Consider the following 16,935-nt stretch of genomic DNA (forward strand, 5'->3'; position numbering starts at 1 on the left):
GGCACTGAAATTAGTGATCGTACTGTGAGGCGCCGTCTATGTGATACTGGATTGTTTGGACGATGGGCAGTGAAGAAACCATTAATTTCCAAAAAATACCGGAAGGCCAGAATTAAGTTTGCACGCTCACATCTGTTTTGGACACCCGAAAAATGGAATTCCGCCCTTTTCAGTGACGAAACCAAAATCAGACTGTTTGGTTCGGATGGACAAACTTAAGTTCGGCGACCAACAGGGAAGAGCTTTGATCCCAAGTACCAACAGCCCACTGTTAAACATGGCGGTCAGAGGTTAATGGTGTGGGGATCTTTTTCGAGATCTAAGAGTTGGCCTATTAGTCAAAATTGATGGAATAATGGATCGGTTTTTATACAAAAACATCCTAGAACAGCACATGCTTCCGTTTGCCGAGGAAGAAATGCCACTGGTATGGCGGTTCCAACAGGACAATGATCCTAAACATTATTCGCGGTCGATTAAAAATTGGTTTATTGAAAAGCAGATAGATGTTATAGAATGGCCTTCACAATCTCCCGATTTAAATTCCATCGAACATCCGTGGGACCATTTGAAACGAAAAATTAGACAAAGACACGTGTCAAATACTGAAGAATTGTGGAGGATCATACAAGAAGACTGGAAAAACATTCCTCAACGTGCCAGAATCTAATTGATTCGATGCAGCGTCGATGTCAGGCCGTCCTAGATGCTAAGGGGTATGCCAGAAAATATTGAGTTTACTTAAGATGGCAACTCTTCACACCATGATATAAAAAATATTCCATACTTTTGTCCAAGTGTAATTTTTCCTTTTTCTGAAAAGTTTTTCAATTAGAAATCCTAATTTTATGTTGTAATTATAGGAAGTTAAATAAAGTCCTTCAAGCATTTGTGCAATTTTTGTTTAATACTTTTTAATAAATATTTTATCAAATTAAAATAATACTCCATACTTATGGCCAACACTGTATGTGAAAAAAATATCGAAACACCTCAATTTTAGATCCTGGAATTACCTCCATGTCACGTAAAAAAATTATCCCTGAATTTAACCCCCTTTGCGTGATAATTGCAACGCCCAAATTTTCATATCGGAAGCATTGGTTTGCGATAACTCAATTGAAAGAGTTTTTCATTCTCTAATTCAAATCTCTATGGTTTTAAAATTAATTGGAAAAAATGATACTAAAAAATAAATTCGTGTAATTGACGATATTCTCTACGATAAACTTAATAACTAATACCATTTGGTTATTAATAACGTAACGAAGTAATAAAACACCAGTCTCGATTTTCCATAAGAAATTCAGAATACGTGCGTCGAACCTTTTGGCAGTATTCTAACCGTAAATAAAAATGTTTCCTGGCCCTAATATACAAGGTGTCCCATAAGCGTTTCATTATATTTCAAAGGGCGGCAGTACATAGAAAAATAATGTTGTTCCCCATGTAAACCATATTTCAATAATGCGTCATTAAGAAGATAAAGGGCGTTAAAATTTTACTAACGAATTTGGCATATTTTGATATATAATGCAGAAGAATTTGTTTATGCAAAAAGGTTATTTTTATTGTCACCACTGACGCGTGCGCGCACACATGTCAGCATATTTTAAAAAAAATGATACGCCACTGATTTTCCCCAAAACAATTGTTTTTGGAAATTTCATTTCATTTAGACGAAAAATTCTCATTCTTCTCTCTTACATCCGACGCATCCTTCACCGGTAAAAAACCTGAAAGTGAAGGGGAGTTGCTAGCGAGGGTGACGGTGCTGGCACACTAATTCACAACACACCTGGAATATTTCCCAACTAGAATACACCCTATATGCTCTAAAAATTTTCAAGTATCTGACCTAGACATTTTCATAACAATGGCAACGAAAATGAATCAAAACGTCAACTCTCAACACCCTGTGTATGCCCGAAACTATCAACTTCGAGGTAGGGCATATTTTCTCCAATCGTCACCACTTGACGTGCAGTATTTCCAGTTTTCGGTCGTCCCATTGTTAACAAATCACCCTGTGTACTCTACATAATTTGCAAGTTTTTGATATTTCTGGTCATGTTCTGTATGGGTATATTGTGCTAGCTGGAACTCGCATAAATACAACTTTATGAGAAAGGAATTAAATGAGTACGAGCTGTCATACATTAAAAACGCGGAAGATCAAACGCGTTAAGCAAAATTTATTTTTCTTCTTGCGATTTACGATTTTTCCGAGTTGTTTATTTAAGACTCGACTGAAACCAATAAATTTTTCCACGTCGTTATGGATCGAAAAATAATAATTCCTTTTAATAGAATTAAAGGCCCCAAGAGCGTCCTCATTGATGCGATGAGCGTCAACGGGCGCATCAAGATGTGTACGCGTCAACAATATCATCTTTCCACCTTTCGTGCTTTCCTGTCTGTTTTTAATTTTTGTTATCTGCGCATGCGGACTGCGGTTTTCCCAATTATACACAATTTAACATTTTCTCTGGTAATTTAGGTCATTATTGTAACGAAAAAATCCACGGCTTGATGCTTCAACTTGTTTTGTCCCCAATGGAGGGGTCAGGCCGCAAGAAAATAGGCCAGAATAAAAATATTTTTTGAGGCGAACAAAAAGCACAAGACGTGCATTTCCGCGAAACACCAGTTTCCTTTCCCTTATTACCACTGCAATTTCAACACTGCCTTAGATGGCGGTTTGCATGTTTCGCTGGCACATAGAAGTCAAATATCGAAACTACTCTGTACATAAATTTCATGTGATATAGATTTTTCCATGAATGAGAATATTTAAATTATTATTTCTATTCCATGCAGTCGCAAACGGAATACCGCACACAGCCGCATAATGGTTTTAACATAATTACATTTATCTTTACCTTAAACGACATTGCTATAATTATTGATGAGCGAAATTGTTTATTGTATCCAAGCGGGTTCAGCTAGATCGAATTTATTCAGTAATATGATTTTAAATAGAAGGGAAGCAAATTCAAAAATGTTACAAAGGGATGCGCGTGTTTCCATATTTGCACTACTGCGCAGTGTTGTGGGGCAAAACGGTATCATCCGCAAATCGTGAATTCTCTCTGGAGTTTTTTCAAGGATTTTCTTTCCCCGGTGTTGCAGTCGTTGTTTGCTGTTCGATTCGCCGTTTTTTACTTGAAAGTGACAATCGTCCTTCCAGAATTAATTCCCTCGAACGGTGCCTGGACAAAATCGTCTATTGAAAATATAAAATTGCCAAAGCTTTTCCAAACAAATCCATTATAGCTTGTATCGACAAACTAGTCAAGCCACAAATGTCATGATCTAAAAACTTTTATCGTTTTAGATTTTCCACGATAAGCTCCTAAATCACGAGAAAAATATGGCCTATTTTCCGGTTAGCTTTCCAGGATTACCTCATACGTTATTGCGGTGATATACATGTACCTTTCAGAATATACTTGCAATCACATTTTGCTAGAATGTCTTAATGGTCGACCTAAATTTTGAAAAGTGGAGCAACTTTGAAAAGAAACTGGCAAATTCGATGAATCTTTTAGAAAGCAATTCCAATGTCGGCACCGACCTCGCGCCAAGAACGAAATTGCAATAATTAATCTTTCATACGAATTTGGTGTTATAGAGCAGCAGAATCCAGATTGCGGACATTAATTTTTTAGAGCTTAATGCTACTCAGCAGCTCATATTTTGGGCCATGAAAAGATCGTTTCTTTTATGTTCTTTGCCGCTCACAGCGACACGAGACCTTAAGTACGTCGAAAAGTTCTTAATCGCCAATTATGCTGCTGAATTTCTAATACTATTAGCACAGCTTCAGCTTGAATTAGGGCCTGCCAATCATGAAGGAGATTTTGATCACGTCAAATATACCACTTATCGTAAAAATCGCGACACCTAGAATTAATCCATCGAATCCAACCAAGATTGGTATGCGCATTTGGTTATAGTAAGAGCACAATTAAAATAAAATAAAATAAAATAAAAGTTAAAGTAGAGGAAGTGCTGGAACCAACAGTTATATTTTGCACTCAACACGTTGGAAACGTGATTTTCCTACGAGATATAGCACGGCCACCACATTGCTCGTACAACTATTGGTCATCCATACCGTCGCAATGTTAATGAGCCTCCTTGGCCTCGACGCTCACCCGATCTTGCCCGCATGGACCATGTATGGCAGAAAGGGGAGTTACCACACTGAAGAACCCATGACGTACTTCAGCAGAGTTACAAAAGGTAGTCCAAGGTGCTTGGGATTACCTACCTCGAGAGGAAATCGACCGTTTGCCGAGAAGCATGTCCGGACGAGTTTCTGAGAACGTAAACTCGCAAGATGGTGGTTATGCACATTACTCGAATTTCAAGGACTTTTTGGACTTCTGTTCGCTATCATGATATATAATTTATTTTATATAGTGTTGTCAATATATTTACAAAGTTTCATTAAAGTACGCACGTTATTTTTAGACGTTGCAATTTTCATGATAAGTAGTATATAAATAAGCAGGATGCTCTCTTGAAGAAATTGCATGGTTACTTTGCCGAGTAACGCCGGAATTATTCCAATTTTAAATCCCTGAATCGTAAACTTTAGACGAAATTCGGCAACACTTGAAGTGTGGCAAAAACCCCTTCAATTGTTGCACAATGTGGAAAATTAAATTCGGATGTGCCTATAAACATTATCGAACCTCCGACATCTCCGATGTCATTCCAATCCCCATAGGACGTACGACATAAATTTTCTCGTCACTCCTACCACAACAATTTCCAAAATAATCTATCCAGAGCTGATTTTGTAGCTGAGGGTCAGTTCTTAAATGTCCACTTGGGGAGCGACAGCTAGGAATTGACAAATAAGTGGCAGATGCACTAGTTTTCAAACTGAAGTTCAAGCATAACCAAGAGTTAAAATGAGGACAGTTATCTAAAAGAACATCAGCGATTAACAGACACTTTGACTGAGGGTTGGCTGTAAGTCGCCTCATGTGCTGTTTGGCAAGACATTGAAGAACTGACCTTAAGGGGCGATTTTTCAACGTCCGGTAAGGTGGCGTCAGTTAAAAGTTGCCAAATGACTGGATGGGTCCGATTGGGCAGCTTCGGTTGGCCAGAGCGGACCGGACGTTGGAGCTAGACATTGACACCGAAGTTGGCGCTAGCTTTGGAGTTTACGGTTGATTTAGCTTAGAAGAACCAAAATATGAAAGCTTGATGTGTTCTAACCAAAAGGCTCCAGCTGTGCGTACTCGAAGACGGTCAGGTCAAACGTTGTAGCGATCATTTTGCGTTATTTTCTCACATTAGAGCTTACGATTAACTCACGGTCGAGGAAAACAAAATCATGAAATAATGAACCCAGCACCCGACGAATTAAAATAATAATATAATTTTGACTACAATGTAGCAAGGTGGGCCTCCTGGCTACATGCTACTGGGTACTGTGGTGGTTGGCAAAGAATACGTCGGTCCAGTGCTCTATCTGAACTCACGTATCATAGCTCTGAATCCACAGGGTGTCTCGTTTCAGTGGACTAATCCGCTAACCGAGGATTTCTTATGCGAAAATAACAAAATTTTCTTTAAAACACTTTTCTTTGGCGCTTGTAGTCATTATGCAGGGTATTGAAGTTAGACAGAACAGTACTTTTGTTAATAACTAGGGTGTTTCTTAACTTATTTTAATGAAATTTTGCGGCCATGTATAGTTCGATTAGACGCGCATTTCCCACGATTTGAGGGAAAAATTTGCAGAAACGACAGGGAAAATCAGGGGTCATGTGCAAGTTTTTCCTACAAGTTTTTCGTACGCGCGCCAGCGATGCGTTTCTTCAGTTGTTCAAATTAGTCGGTTCTTCATCTGGATTTCTTCATTCTTGTGAAATTTTAATTTACAGCTTACTTTAGAAGGAATTTCAGCTTATTTTCCCCCGATTCCATGGCTCCAATTTTTTTATTTATTTAATTAAGCACATTAGGAAAGCGCAACTTCGCACATTGTTCATAGCAGTCCGGGCGTTGTCGCACGGACGATTTCTTTCCAAACGGAAAATCAGGACATTAATGAGTGTAACATACACCAAGCACCGAAGCGGCAATCGTGTCCGTTTTGGAATTACGTTCTTGGCGTTAATTAAAAGTGAAAGCTACGTATTAGCGGGAAATAGGCTGAAGTATGCTTAACGTAAATTCTAGCCCAAAATTTTACTATAGTGGAGAAATCCAGGTAAAAAAACAACTAATTTGAATTGGAAAAAATGGTCTGAGCAACTGAGCGAGAGCACCATTGGCGTGCGCTAAAACAAAGTTGGGGGGAGAACGTCCACTCGATCTCCCATTTCGCACGTTGTTTCTCTAAATTGTTTTGCCCAAATCATGGGAAGTGGCGCCTATGCATCACCGTGAGGTTTCATTAGGAGGTGTCGGGGAACACCCAAGTTATTAACAAAAAATTGTTTTTTCCAACTTCACCACCCCGTACAATGAGTGCGAAACGCCAGGGAAGAGAGTGCGATAAGAAAGCTCTAATTATTTTCGCACAAAGTTAGCGGATTGAGACATCCTGTAACTGTCAATATATTGAAGAAACCGGAAGTTTGGTTGTTGTGGTGCAAATAATGACCCGCTGGGATACATAAATACGCAACCTATTGACCCATATACTCCGTTTCACCTTGGCTGCCCTTTAGATTTTTTACCATAAATTAACACATAAAATTCTACGGGGAGTTATAGACGAAACATGCGTACTTACTGTCAGTGTCAAATTTTCTAATAATAGTTTCAATTAACGTAGTTCTAGGTGCCACCAGTCCCCTCCTTACAGGCATCTTCTAACACCGTTCGATTCGTTTATGCATTTGTTGTTCCAGTCTTTGCTTCACTGTGTTCAAATTGGTTCCACCATGCATACACTAAATTGTTCTGGAGGTACAAATATTCGTTGATGTTTCACAAAAATTAAATTCGGTAATAAGCGTGTGGTTCATTAAAACTATTTCGTTTATCATGGCTATGTAAAGCGAATCGTTTTACATAATTGTATTATTATTAGCTTATATCATAAGGTTGCCTAGTGGTCGATTCATATCACTCCTGCACTGTGGTCGTGACGTTAATTATTGTTGAACAAAGCGGCAAACAATGCAAAATCTTATCAATATAAGGCAGATTTCTTTAAGGCATTAATATTGCGTTTTCCATTGTTAAAAAACTGGGCCAACTCAATGTTTTCTATATTAAAACAGCGCGTGCAGTTATTTTTATCGTTACCTCGCGAAAATAGATCACAAATTGAACTTTTTCACTTCTGTACCTTTATTTTTACATGTAATCTCTTGATTTCGATTGAAAAGCGTTGCACATTTAAATGGGTACGTGGCAATTCCTGCGTAAAATATGTAAGAAACATTTGATAAACGAACTTATCACAGTCAAGCAGAATAGTAGGCTCTGATAAAAACAATCGAGTAATCGCGATTGTCGCGGCCGACTTGACGTTTGGGAAATCCGTGCGCGGATTTGACAACGGTGGAAAATGGAAAATGTGTGGCTTGTCAGGGTGGGGGTCGCGCGCAGCCAATTGTCACCGCCCGTTGTCATGGTTACGCACAGTGGGAAAACCTAGGGAAACAGAGAATGTCTGCAAAACTTCGCCTGTGTGGCAGTTTCAGACTTGAGGAGGTCGTTTTGCACAAATACATTATTGGCTGAGCAACCACGTTGTTGTTATTATCATTATTATTGTTAATCGACGTTTGAAACTCCTCGTTAAACATCTCTCGAATTAAATTTAGGTTCTTTTCAAGCGCTCCTGCCCTCGCAGCTTGCAAATATACCGGGTGATCGAGTTGAAATTGCAGGACCGACATTTTTTTCTTAAACTTCCGTCGGTCATACGTTTACTTATTGACCGAATCCTGCGCAACTTATAAATAATGGTCGCAGTATTAAATGAAACGGCGTTTGCATCGTCCGAAAGTGGACACTACCAAAAAAGTGTGACGTCAAGGTAGACGCTCGTGTTCTACTCAGCAGAAACGCATGCAGGATTAGGCGTTATTCCCGAACCAAATAGCAAAAGCAAGCAATAATAGCTAGTTATTAGTACCATTCTACAGGAGCCGAAGTGTACTTTAATCTAGAAATGCGCGGATATAGAGAAATTAATAACCTATCGATTTTACTGGTCCTGAATGTTAGAGTTGAGATGCTCATTTGTGAGCTCTGAGACGTCCAGAGGTGGATTTTCGCTGATCGTATTGGAACTAATTTAAATAAATTACAATAAAGATTATATTAGGTCGTGCAGTATGAAATGAGTAGAATTGAATTGAAACTTTAGTCATTTTTTTTTCAATATGAAAAGCTTTTATTGTCAATCGAAATATGCACCACCATTATCAACACACTTCTGCCATTTAACGGGAAGTTCATTGATTCCCCTGCTGTAAAAGCCTGCAGGCCGGGAGTCGATAAGCTCGTGGAAGGCAGCTTTGACAGCCTCGTCGGAGTTGAATGTTTTCCCTACCAAGAAGTTATCCAAATTTTGAAAGGAGCGGTAATCAGTGCGTGCTAAGTCGGGCGAATACGGTGGATAAGGAAGAGTTTCCAATTCCAACTCCTGTAGGTTGGTCAAGGTGACTTGTGCGATGTGTGGCCGAATGCAACAAGAGCGGTGCGCTTCCATTGACTAATCTTGACTGCTTAACCGTCAGTTGCCTCATCGTTTCGGTCAGTTGTCGGCAGTAGACATCAGCCGTAGTCGATTCACCAGGTTTCATGAAGCTGCGATGGATGACACCTGCGTTGGACCACCAAACGGACACCATAAGCTTCTTTTGATGAAGATTTTTTTCGCACAATGTTTTGGTGGTTGATCTTGATCCAACCACTGCGATGAACGTCTGGTATTGTCATGTAGGATCCATTTCTCATCACAAGTAACGATCCGATTCGAAAATGGATCGTTATTATACCGGCACAACAAAGAAATACGAGCTTCGAGACGTCGTTCTTTCTGTGTGTCGCTCAACTCATGTTGACTACTTGTCCAGCTTCTTCACCTCACCAATTTCAGCCAAATGAGTCAATATTGTTTTTTTGGTTACACTGAATATTAAGGAAAATTCGAACGGACTTTGACGTGGATTCGCTTCCACCACGGCTTTCAGATGATCGTTATCCACTTGAGTTTCAGGTCGTCCACGTGGTTCACTTGTTAGGTCAAAATTGCCAGAACGAAATTTCACGAACCAACGAGATGCTGTTTGCTGTGAAGTGACTTCAGTACCAAACGCATCATTAATATTGCGAGCCGTCTGAGCTGTTGTGATTCCACGGTGGAACTCATACTTCATTAACGCACGAATTTCACTATTTTGCATGGCCGCACAGAAATTTTTATAAAAATGAAAGTTTTCAATAATTTTTAACGCTTTAAACTCTGATCGAAAGAGGAAAAATGTGCCTTTTCCACACAATAAAGTCAAGTCCAAATATAGATTTAGAGTGAAGTTATTCGCAGTTGAGCGTGGCATTTCGAGAATCTACTCATTTCATACTACACGACCTAATACAATTCAAGGAAATTGGCAACTACTGCAGAACCCACGTTGTGCAAGATACAAATGAATTATTTTAATGTCATTCGTTAAAATATTTGAGAATTTTCTCTCATTTTCATGTGTTTGCCGCACGAACCAGTCCCATCTAACGGGGTCAGACTTCACCTCCATACTCTTTCATCGCAAATTTGCTGACATGGACATGACATTGCTGTCCATGTCTTGAAACCTGGTGAGAAACCCCTCAAAACTTAATACGGATTCGGGGATACGTATTAATTTATATATTTCTGGATGGAATGGCGCACAAATTGGCCAGTCCAGCAAATTTATTTTGCCAAAAAATGAATTTTGCATCGCATTTTCTTACATCAAATGGCCAGAATTAGATCAATCGATCGATCAATCACAAACAGTAAGTAAATACTGCATATAAATACATTGACCGGTTGCGAAGGTTAATCCACAGGCCAATATGCTTCAGTACGAGTAGATTATAAGAAATTCGTTGCACCTTCTCCACTCAAATATTTTTTGAGTTAATGTATCATTGCAGGTCAAACTTGAGTTGTAGGTAAATTAGCATTCAAAGTTACATGCAACAGTATTATTTTTTTTTTAAGTTCGATAATCCCAAAATATTCTCGTGATAAGTTTGCTCGTTTTATACGGAAATAAGTTGAAATTTTACGATCGATTCTATTTCCTGATCGATAAAGTTGGAATGAGCCAGAACGAAAATTCTCAATTATCTTCATAAATCTTCTGCGAATCAAAGTCAATCACTCATCAAAGATTAGCCAGTGAGAACGCGCCTTATAAAAATATTCAACGAGGAATATCTGGGAATGAGGGGTAGTCGATGATGAGTGTTACACCAAGAAATCGCTCTCTGGAAAAGCAACATCTCGTAGAATCTCGCCTTCATTATGAACTTTTCACGTCACCAACAATCTTAACGTGTATGTCATACCTTGTGGAGTTATGGGACAAGCAAATAAAGAGGAACCGAAGCTTTTTTTTTTTATTTTTTAAATGTTGTGTAAGAATTAATAGTTAGACAGTATAATTTTCTAGATTCTAGATCACAATGTTTTGCCCTGTTCTCAGATTCAAATATCCAAACTAAAGTTGAATGAGTATCATAAATAAATTTAAGACCTACATGCTTAAAAACACTAATATTAATTATTTTTGGTTTATTTTTAGATTTTTGCATAGGGGAGAAATCCATCTCCACCATATACTGAGGTTGGCCAAGATTGAAACCTTATAAGCGTTCTTGTTTTCAATGAAACGACAGGCTGAAGCACTATTATAACCTTAAGAAAAGTTTTATCCCATCCCCAGATATCCTTCGAACTTCTTCCACCCAAAGAAATCTAAACATCAACTGGACTCGAATATGTACATCATCGTATAAGCATGGCTATAAAGCTACTACATTGAAATGGTACCTCAGGTACTGAGAGAATGATTGCATGGTTTTAAACCTACTCTACCACTTATGTATACCAAAATAAACCAAACTACAGTGCGATATTGATATTTATAGCAAAATTGAATGAAATCGAATTATTGTCAATAGTTGGTGCCGACTGAACGTCTACATGGACTAAAAATCGTCATGGGACTAAAACTCTAATCCACCGTACCAGGACATCCAACAGTATCTTTATACAGGTGTTTGAAAAAGTTTGTACAAAATTTAGGAAGGTGAAAATTGAGTCAAAAATAGTAAAAAAAGTCCCTGTACATATTGGTTGGATGGAGGACCGGTACTGAAATGTGGCCCTTCAGAGAAATCCTATTGTTTGAGTATTTTTTAGAATAACTTTTTTTTATTAAGATAATAGAATGAAAAGTGTGGTAATAATCATACCGTAAGGGCATTTAACCATCATAAGTTTGATCAAAATCTATTATAAATAAGGGCAATTTTGTAACTCTCCTTAATAGAAAATTTCAAAATATTTTTTATTCGTCAAAATGATCAAAAAAATAATTTTTTAGTCAGATTCTTATTAAAAAAAACTTTCTCTACTTTATTTCGAATTCTGAGTAGTTTAGTCAGAGATACTGCGTAACTCAGAACAGCAACATTTTTACATATCTCAGTAACAGTGCTCTGTCCGACCAATATTTACTGAAGCTTTTTTTGCTATTTTTGGCCCCACTCTCGCCTCCTTAAATTTTGCATCAACCTTCCCACATACCCTGTATAGCTGCAACCAAGTATTTCAGCCTTTTACCACATTAAAATTTACTTTTTTAACTTACTTATTTCTACGAAACTGATCTCATCTACAGCATTCAGTCGATTCATTTTCAGGCACAAATTTTTAGGCCAATCAATGGATTTTCCTCTTAACATCACGTTTTATTAAGTAGTCCATGTTCAATTTGTGGCCTATCACCACGATATACCCGGAGGAGAGAATTAGAAAGCCTAAACCTATAGGAACTGAACTTAGGCTAAGATAGAAAGTGCACAGGCACAATTCAACTGTCATTAGCACAACCGCTACTTGAAATGCGAAAGTGATAAATAAACAACTCTCCAGCAGATCAGAAAGCTGATGGTAGATGTACTTGAAGATTTCAGAAAGAACTGATTGTAGGTCGAGTTTCACAGGTTCTCCCTTTGGGTTTTCTGAGTTGGCACCTCGGGGGATAAATCTCAGCAAAATTGATCCGAAAATAACAGAGCGGAACATGAAAATAGTCTTTTCGGCTGAAGAATGAAGACTCTTCTGTCCGGTCTTGAGCCATGTGGTTAAGATCGCGGGTAGCAGGTAGGATTGGGGGGAGCAAATGTATGTATTTATTCTCTTGATGGTGTCAATACTAGATGAGCGTTTGAATATGTGCTTCTCGTCGTTCTTCATTGCTTTCAAATTAGCAACGGATTTGGGCAGGACTTTGGTGACGTAGGATTGAGACACTGGCGTCGACATTTCGCAATTCGGTTGGCGACCTAGAAAGAAAAACTCACGGTCAATTATATTTTGAATTTTATTTTAAAAAATTAATTAACACACTTTTTTAATTTAAAAAAAAATGACCAAATACTCTTTGCAAGCACAAAATCGAGAACGCGCCATTTTCCTATCAACAAACAAGTTTTTTCATTGCTTACGTACTATTTAACTGAGTTTGTATTATATTTTTGGCCACATTTATACCTATTTTTGTCAAAAACTAATCGATAAATTTTGAATCACAATACAACACTGAATGCAGCTTGGAAAGATCTTTAATTTCGGGTGTCACTTGCCCCATTTTTCAAATCAGAAAAATCGACAATTTCGCACTACCGATGAAGCGAGAAAATTAAAAAAAATAAACGAACATCAAAAGATAATATTTTTTGTACTATTTAATGCTGCTTTTGAGTTAAAAAAAAAATGCTAAAAAGGTAACAGAGGTGGCGTGCAATTTAGAACCGCACGGTATATTAGGTGATAAACGAGCCTCATGCCTCCATTTTCTCCATATATCCCCAATTATATATGCAAGCTCCCTATGATGGAACACTCATGCTGCGCTGCATGCATCGCTGACTTAACGGTCATGTTAGAGGTGAATCAAATGAAAATCCCATAGCTGGAACACCTGTAGCAGCCCTGTTTGAGTAACTTATATACTCCATCGGAAGGATAAATGAGATGAAGTTTCTAATTGCTAAACCGCCATTTTTAAGAATTTTCCTTAAAACTCTAAAACAGAGTACCTACTCGTTAAAGCAATAAAAATTTGTTCAAAATCAGAGTTTGAGATAATAATGGTCTAATTTTTGGATTTCCAGACCTATAGCATTGTGAGCTGAGCTACGAGTAGACTCTAGTATGTAGCTACAGGGGAGCACTACTTCTATTAATAAAAAAGTTTATTCTCAGGTCCCGGTGGATGCCATTGAGTTTAAATGCTATCTTGAGCTAGTAGCTTTTTGATAAATTGACTATACTACACTGAAAACTACTGAACACTACTGAACACTAATCGTCCACATTAAGAGCGTCAGAAATTGGAAATTGATCACTTTAAACTTACCTTATTTCTGATAATGACCCTATCTCTAACAATTTTGGAGATACAGAGTTCAAACTGAGTTAAAAACTTGAACATTCTTTTTGTTCGACGCTCTTCTGCAATTTTCTTAAATACAACCCCCTGTAAGCTTTTTAATAATTTCTGGCCTTTAATGCACATACACCCCTATCATACATAGAAGGGGTATCTCAACGATAGCGCAAAATTTCAAACAAAGCACGTTTTTTTTTATAAAATACAGAAATTATCGCACAATTTAGTTTTTCTTTTGAGAAAATTTTCGATCTTTGACGTAAATGTGGCTGAATTTCAGTGATACAGTATCTGACCTCCTCTTTCAATGTTTAGATGGTTCTGGGGTTGTTCACATAAACATTTGACTTCGAAAAAAAGCCATGGAAATGGGCCTTATCGCTGAAGATTATTTTAATGGAAAGATTACTGTTGTAAACATGTGAATTTTTGCAAGAATACACTGCATGCAGTGCTTCGTGTAATGTTCAACTCTTGAATGCGATGTCGAATGGATGTTCTTGGACTCTTGACCACATTGCGCCAAATAGGCGTGATGTTTGCTGATGGATGCGATAGGCAATCAATTTTACACGAGTAATCGACCCATTCTCCTCAAATTTTCTTACTAGTTGAGGTATTTGGAAATTTTTCCCAACCGAAAATTGAACGCGATTTGCATGTCGCGGCAGCCGAACTTTCACTGTTTTTTAAATAATTTCTCAAAAATCATATCGGTCTATTTTGCAAAAATTTGAGTTTTTCTGAAATCGAACTATCAAAAGAGTATGACAGTGGGAGCATGACAGGAAAAACGGCGACAAATTAAATTTTCGCGCTCTTGGCGGCACCCCCCCCCCCCCTTAAAATCGGTTAGTGCTGATGCAGGTGATTTTTTTTAAACAAAATTAGTTTGGATAAACAAGCGTCATATTAAATTATTGCGGTAGCAATAATCAGATACAAAAGAAAAAAAAAAGAAAAGATATTTCTGATTTCGATCATAACATAACTCAATCTTATTGCATCAAAGCGTAAGTAGTGAGTCAATGTAACGCATACAAAAATATACGAAACCATTAATTTATGGGGCAAATTATAAACAACCCGTAAACATAACAATTTTTAGTAAAATTTGGATGTTGAATGGCGAAATTGAGTACGTTGCGCAACTGTTAGGACCTATATCGCACTGCTTAACAGTTTCTCAAAAGCTGCCTGCTTGAAGGAGCGATTCATGGAAAAGTAATAATAACAATCGCATATGATGTCTTTGCTCGACCTTGATCCAAAAGACAAACTCGTTTTCCATTAAATTAGACTTGTATTATAATTTTTGGACGTCCGGACAACTTCGTAGACTAATTTAGTCTAGACCTAAGCAATATCTTTGGCATACTTTAAAACGAACATGGACGGGGATGATTTTCCATAAACACGGAATGGTAAAGTTCTTATGGAAGTTCTCTCCGCCAAACCTGCGACAACTCTTGAATTTTTAATTTTTTTTATTTGATTTGGGCGTCATGTCCCTTATTAAAAAGCTTCTAGTTATGGCACAATTGTTTGATTGTGCACACTCGCACAATCGTTTGTAACACATATTTATTTATTATCAAATTTGACCCTGTTATCTGGTAGAGTTCCATGAAAATAAACGAAACCGGATTTATTAGTAATTAGTGGATAATTATGTAAAGAGCAGGCGTCGATTGCATGGGCTCTTAATGACCATTTTTCACTTCACTGTTTGGACAATTGAAATAAATCGAGTTTATCGTTAGTGATTCGCACTAAATGTACAGAAGTTATTTTTCAATCGATACAAGCGAACTTGAAAATCTCCCGAATTTCCCGATTGCGAAAGGGAAAATTTTTAAATCGTGTACGCATGATCAGAAAGTTCGAAATAAGATGATGAAGCTTGAATTTGGGTTGAAACTGGCAGGATCTTTTCAACCATTGGACAAAGTTAAAAGGAAATTGTAAATACAGGGGGGGCCATTAATAACTTGCAATCTATTAGCAATTTCTCTATTGGTACTAAATTTCCTACGCTCAATTAATTTATACCGGCTCGGGCTGGCGAAGGCCAAGTTGCGCATTCCAAACCACCAATGTCAATAACGTTGCTAAATCTTTAAGTATTTTATGTACTTTTCTTAGGCAACTCTTCTTTGAATTAAGAAAATTGTTACCGTTCAGATAAATTAATCTAAATACATAGTTAAATCTAAACAGACCAATACTAATTAATCTCGCTAACTGAAGTTAATGAGATTATTACATTCAATAAGTTAATTAATTTAATAATAAAATTAACGAAGGATTATTCGCTTTGCAGAGCAACTCCTTTAAAAATGTACCGAGATCGTTTCCGTAAAACCCCCGTTACTCTATGTTGCACTGAAACTCCTGTTGCCCCCGCGTTACCCTCGCAAGACCCTTCGTGTACGAGTATCGCATGTTTTAATCTACCGTTTGCCCTTTGAATATATCGCTAATAAATTGTATTTTGTTATTTTCCTGCATTTAAATTATCCCCAACTAACCACCTGGGAACTTGAGTAAATCCGGTACCAACGCTAAGGACCATTAGGTACGCGGAACACATTTTCGCCTCAGATGGATAAGCAGAGTTATAATTATTTATAATAATGGCGAATGAAGTAAAAGGCGACTGTATCGCAACTTGCAACATATTGTGATTAGCACGTTTCCTGAGACGGAATTTTCATGGAAAGCTTAAAGACGCGTAGGGATCGATTCCTCTCCCGACTTCGTGGAAAACCAAACTCTTCACAGAGACATCAGCAACTTCACATATTTTCAATAATTTCCTATGAGAGAAACTCACCTTTCCTAACGCTTCTATATCTTCAATTCTCTTTAGATCTCAAAGCGACTGATCTCCAGTCCAACGAGAAGAACAGGGAAACGAATCTGCTTTCCAATATTTTGATGTTGAACAGTTGTTTCCATTTCCAGGCTGACACACAGGTTTTACTAATAATTCACTTGGACGGCACAACTCTTCACCAGATAATGATTAATGTAAAATAAACGCGCAATCTTCAGTTCTATAAGAAGTGGACCTTCACAGCGGCTCGCTTGAATTGTCTTCTCCGCCCGGCGGAGACCGTGCTGGAGACTGTATCATTCAGTCGTTTAATGCAGTCACCAGTGGCGTAGAAGCAGGGGATGCGACTGTTGATATAGAAACTGATCGGCACTTTTTATCGGGCATTCACTTCAATCCGTCCCTGTCTTTGTTTTAGTCGGCGCCTTCCCA

At 37.9% G+C, this 16,935-nt stretch overlaps 2 protein-coding genes across 4 annotated transcripts in view; both read right to left on the bottom strand.

The window, feature by feature from the left end:
- sei (seizure) overlaps positions 1 to 7,528 on the bottom strand; it is an 83,224-nt gene extending 75,696 nt beyond the window's left edge. For 2 of the 3 annotated variants that reach the window (XM_066297860.1, XM_066297863.1), the window contains exon 1: positions 6,767 to 7,528. In XM_066297860.1, the coding sequence (XP_066153957.1) occupies positions 6,767 to 6,842 (76 nt within the window). In that variant the 5' untranslated portion in view covers positions 6,843 to 7,528. The remainder of the gene's footprint in view (positions 1 to 6,766) is intronic. The other variant, XM_066297861.1, reaches the window with a different exon arrangement.
- A 3,060-nt stretch (positions 7,529 to 10,588) lies between these two features.
- LOC136347668 (uncharacterized) lies at positions 10,589 to 16,795 on the bottom strand. The gene is made up of 2 exons (XM_066297876.1): positions 16,501 to 16,795; positions 10,589 to 12,555 (listed from the first exon to the last, which is right to left on the bottom strand). Exon 2 carries the CDS (start codon positions 12,533 to 12,535, stop codon positions 11,930 to 11,932), a length of 606 nt encoding a protein of 201 aa, XP_066153973.1. The 5' UTR covers positions 12,536 to 12,555; positions 16,501 to 16,795; the 3' UTR covers positions 10,589 to 11,929.
- Positions 16,796 to 16,935: the final 140 nt, after the last annotated feature.

This window comes from Euwallacea fornicatus, chromosome 29, assembly GCF_040115645.1.
Source record: "Euwallacea fornicatus isolate EFF26 chromosome 29, ASM4011564v1, whole genome shotgun sequence".
NCBI lineage: Eukaryota > Metazoa > Arthropoda > Insecta > Coleoptera > Curculionidae > Euwallacea > Euwallacea fornicatus.

What these genes read in the sequence shown, in the direction of transcription:
- LOC136347668 (XM_066297876.1), bottom strand. Translation starts at nt 12,535, where the DNA reads ATGTCGACGCCAGTGTCTCAATCCTACGTCACCAAAGTCCTGCCCAAA.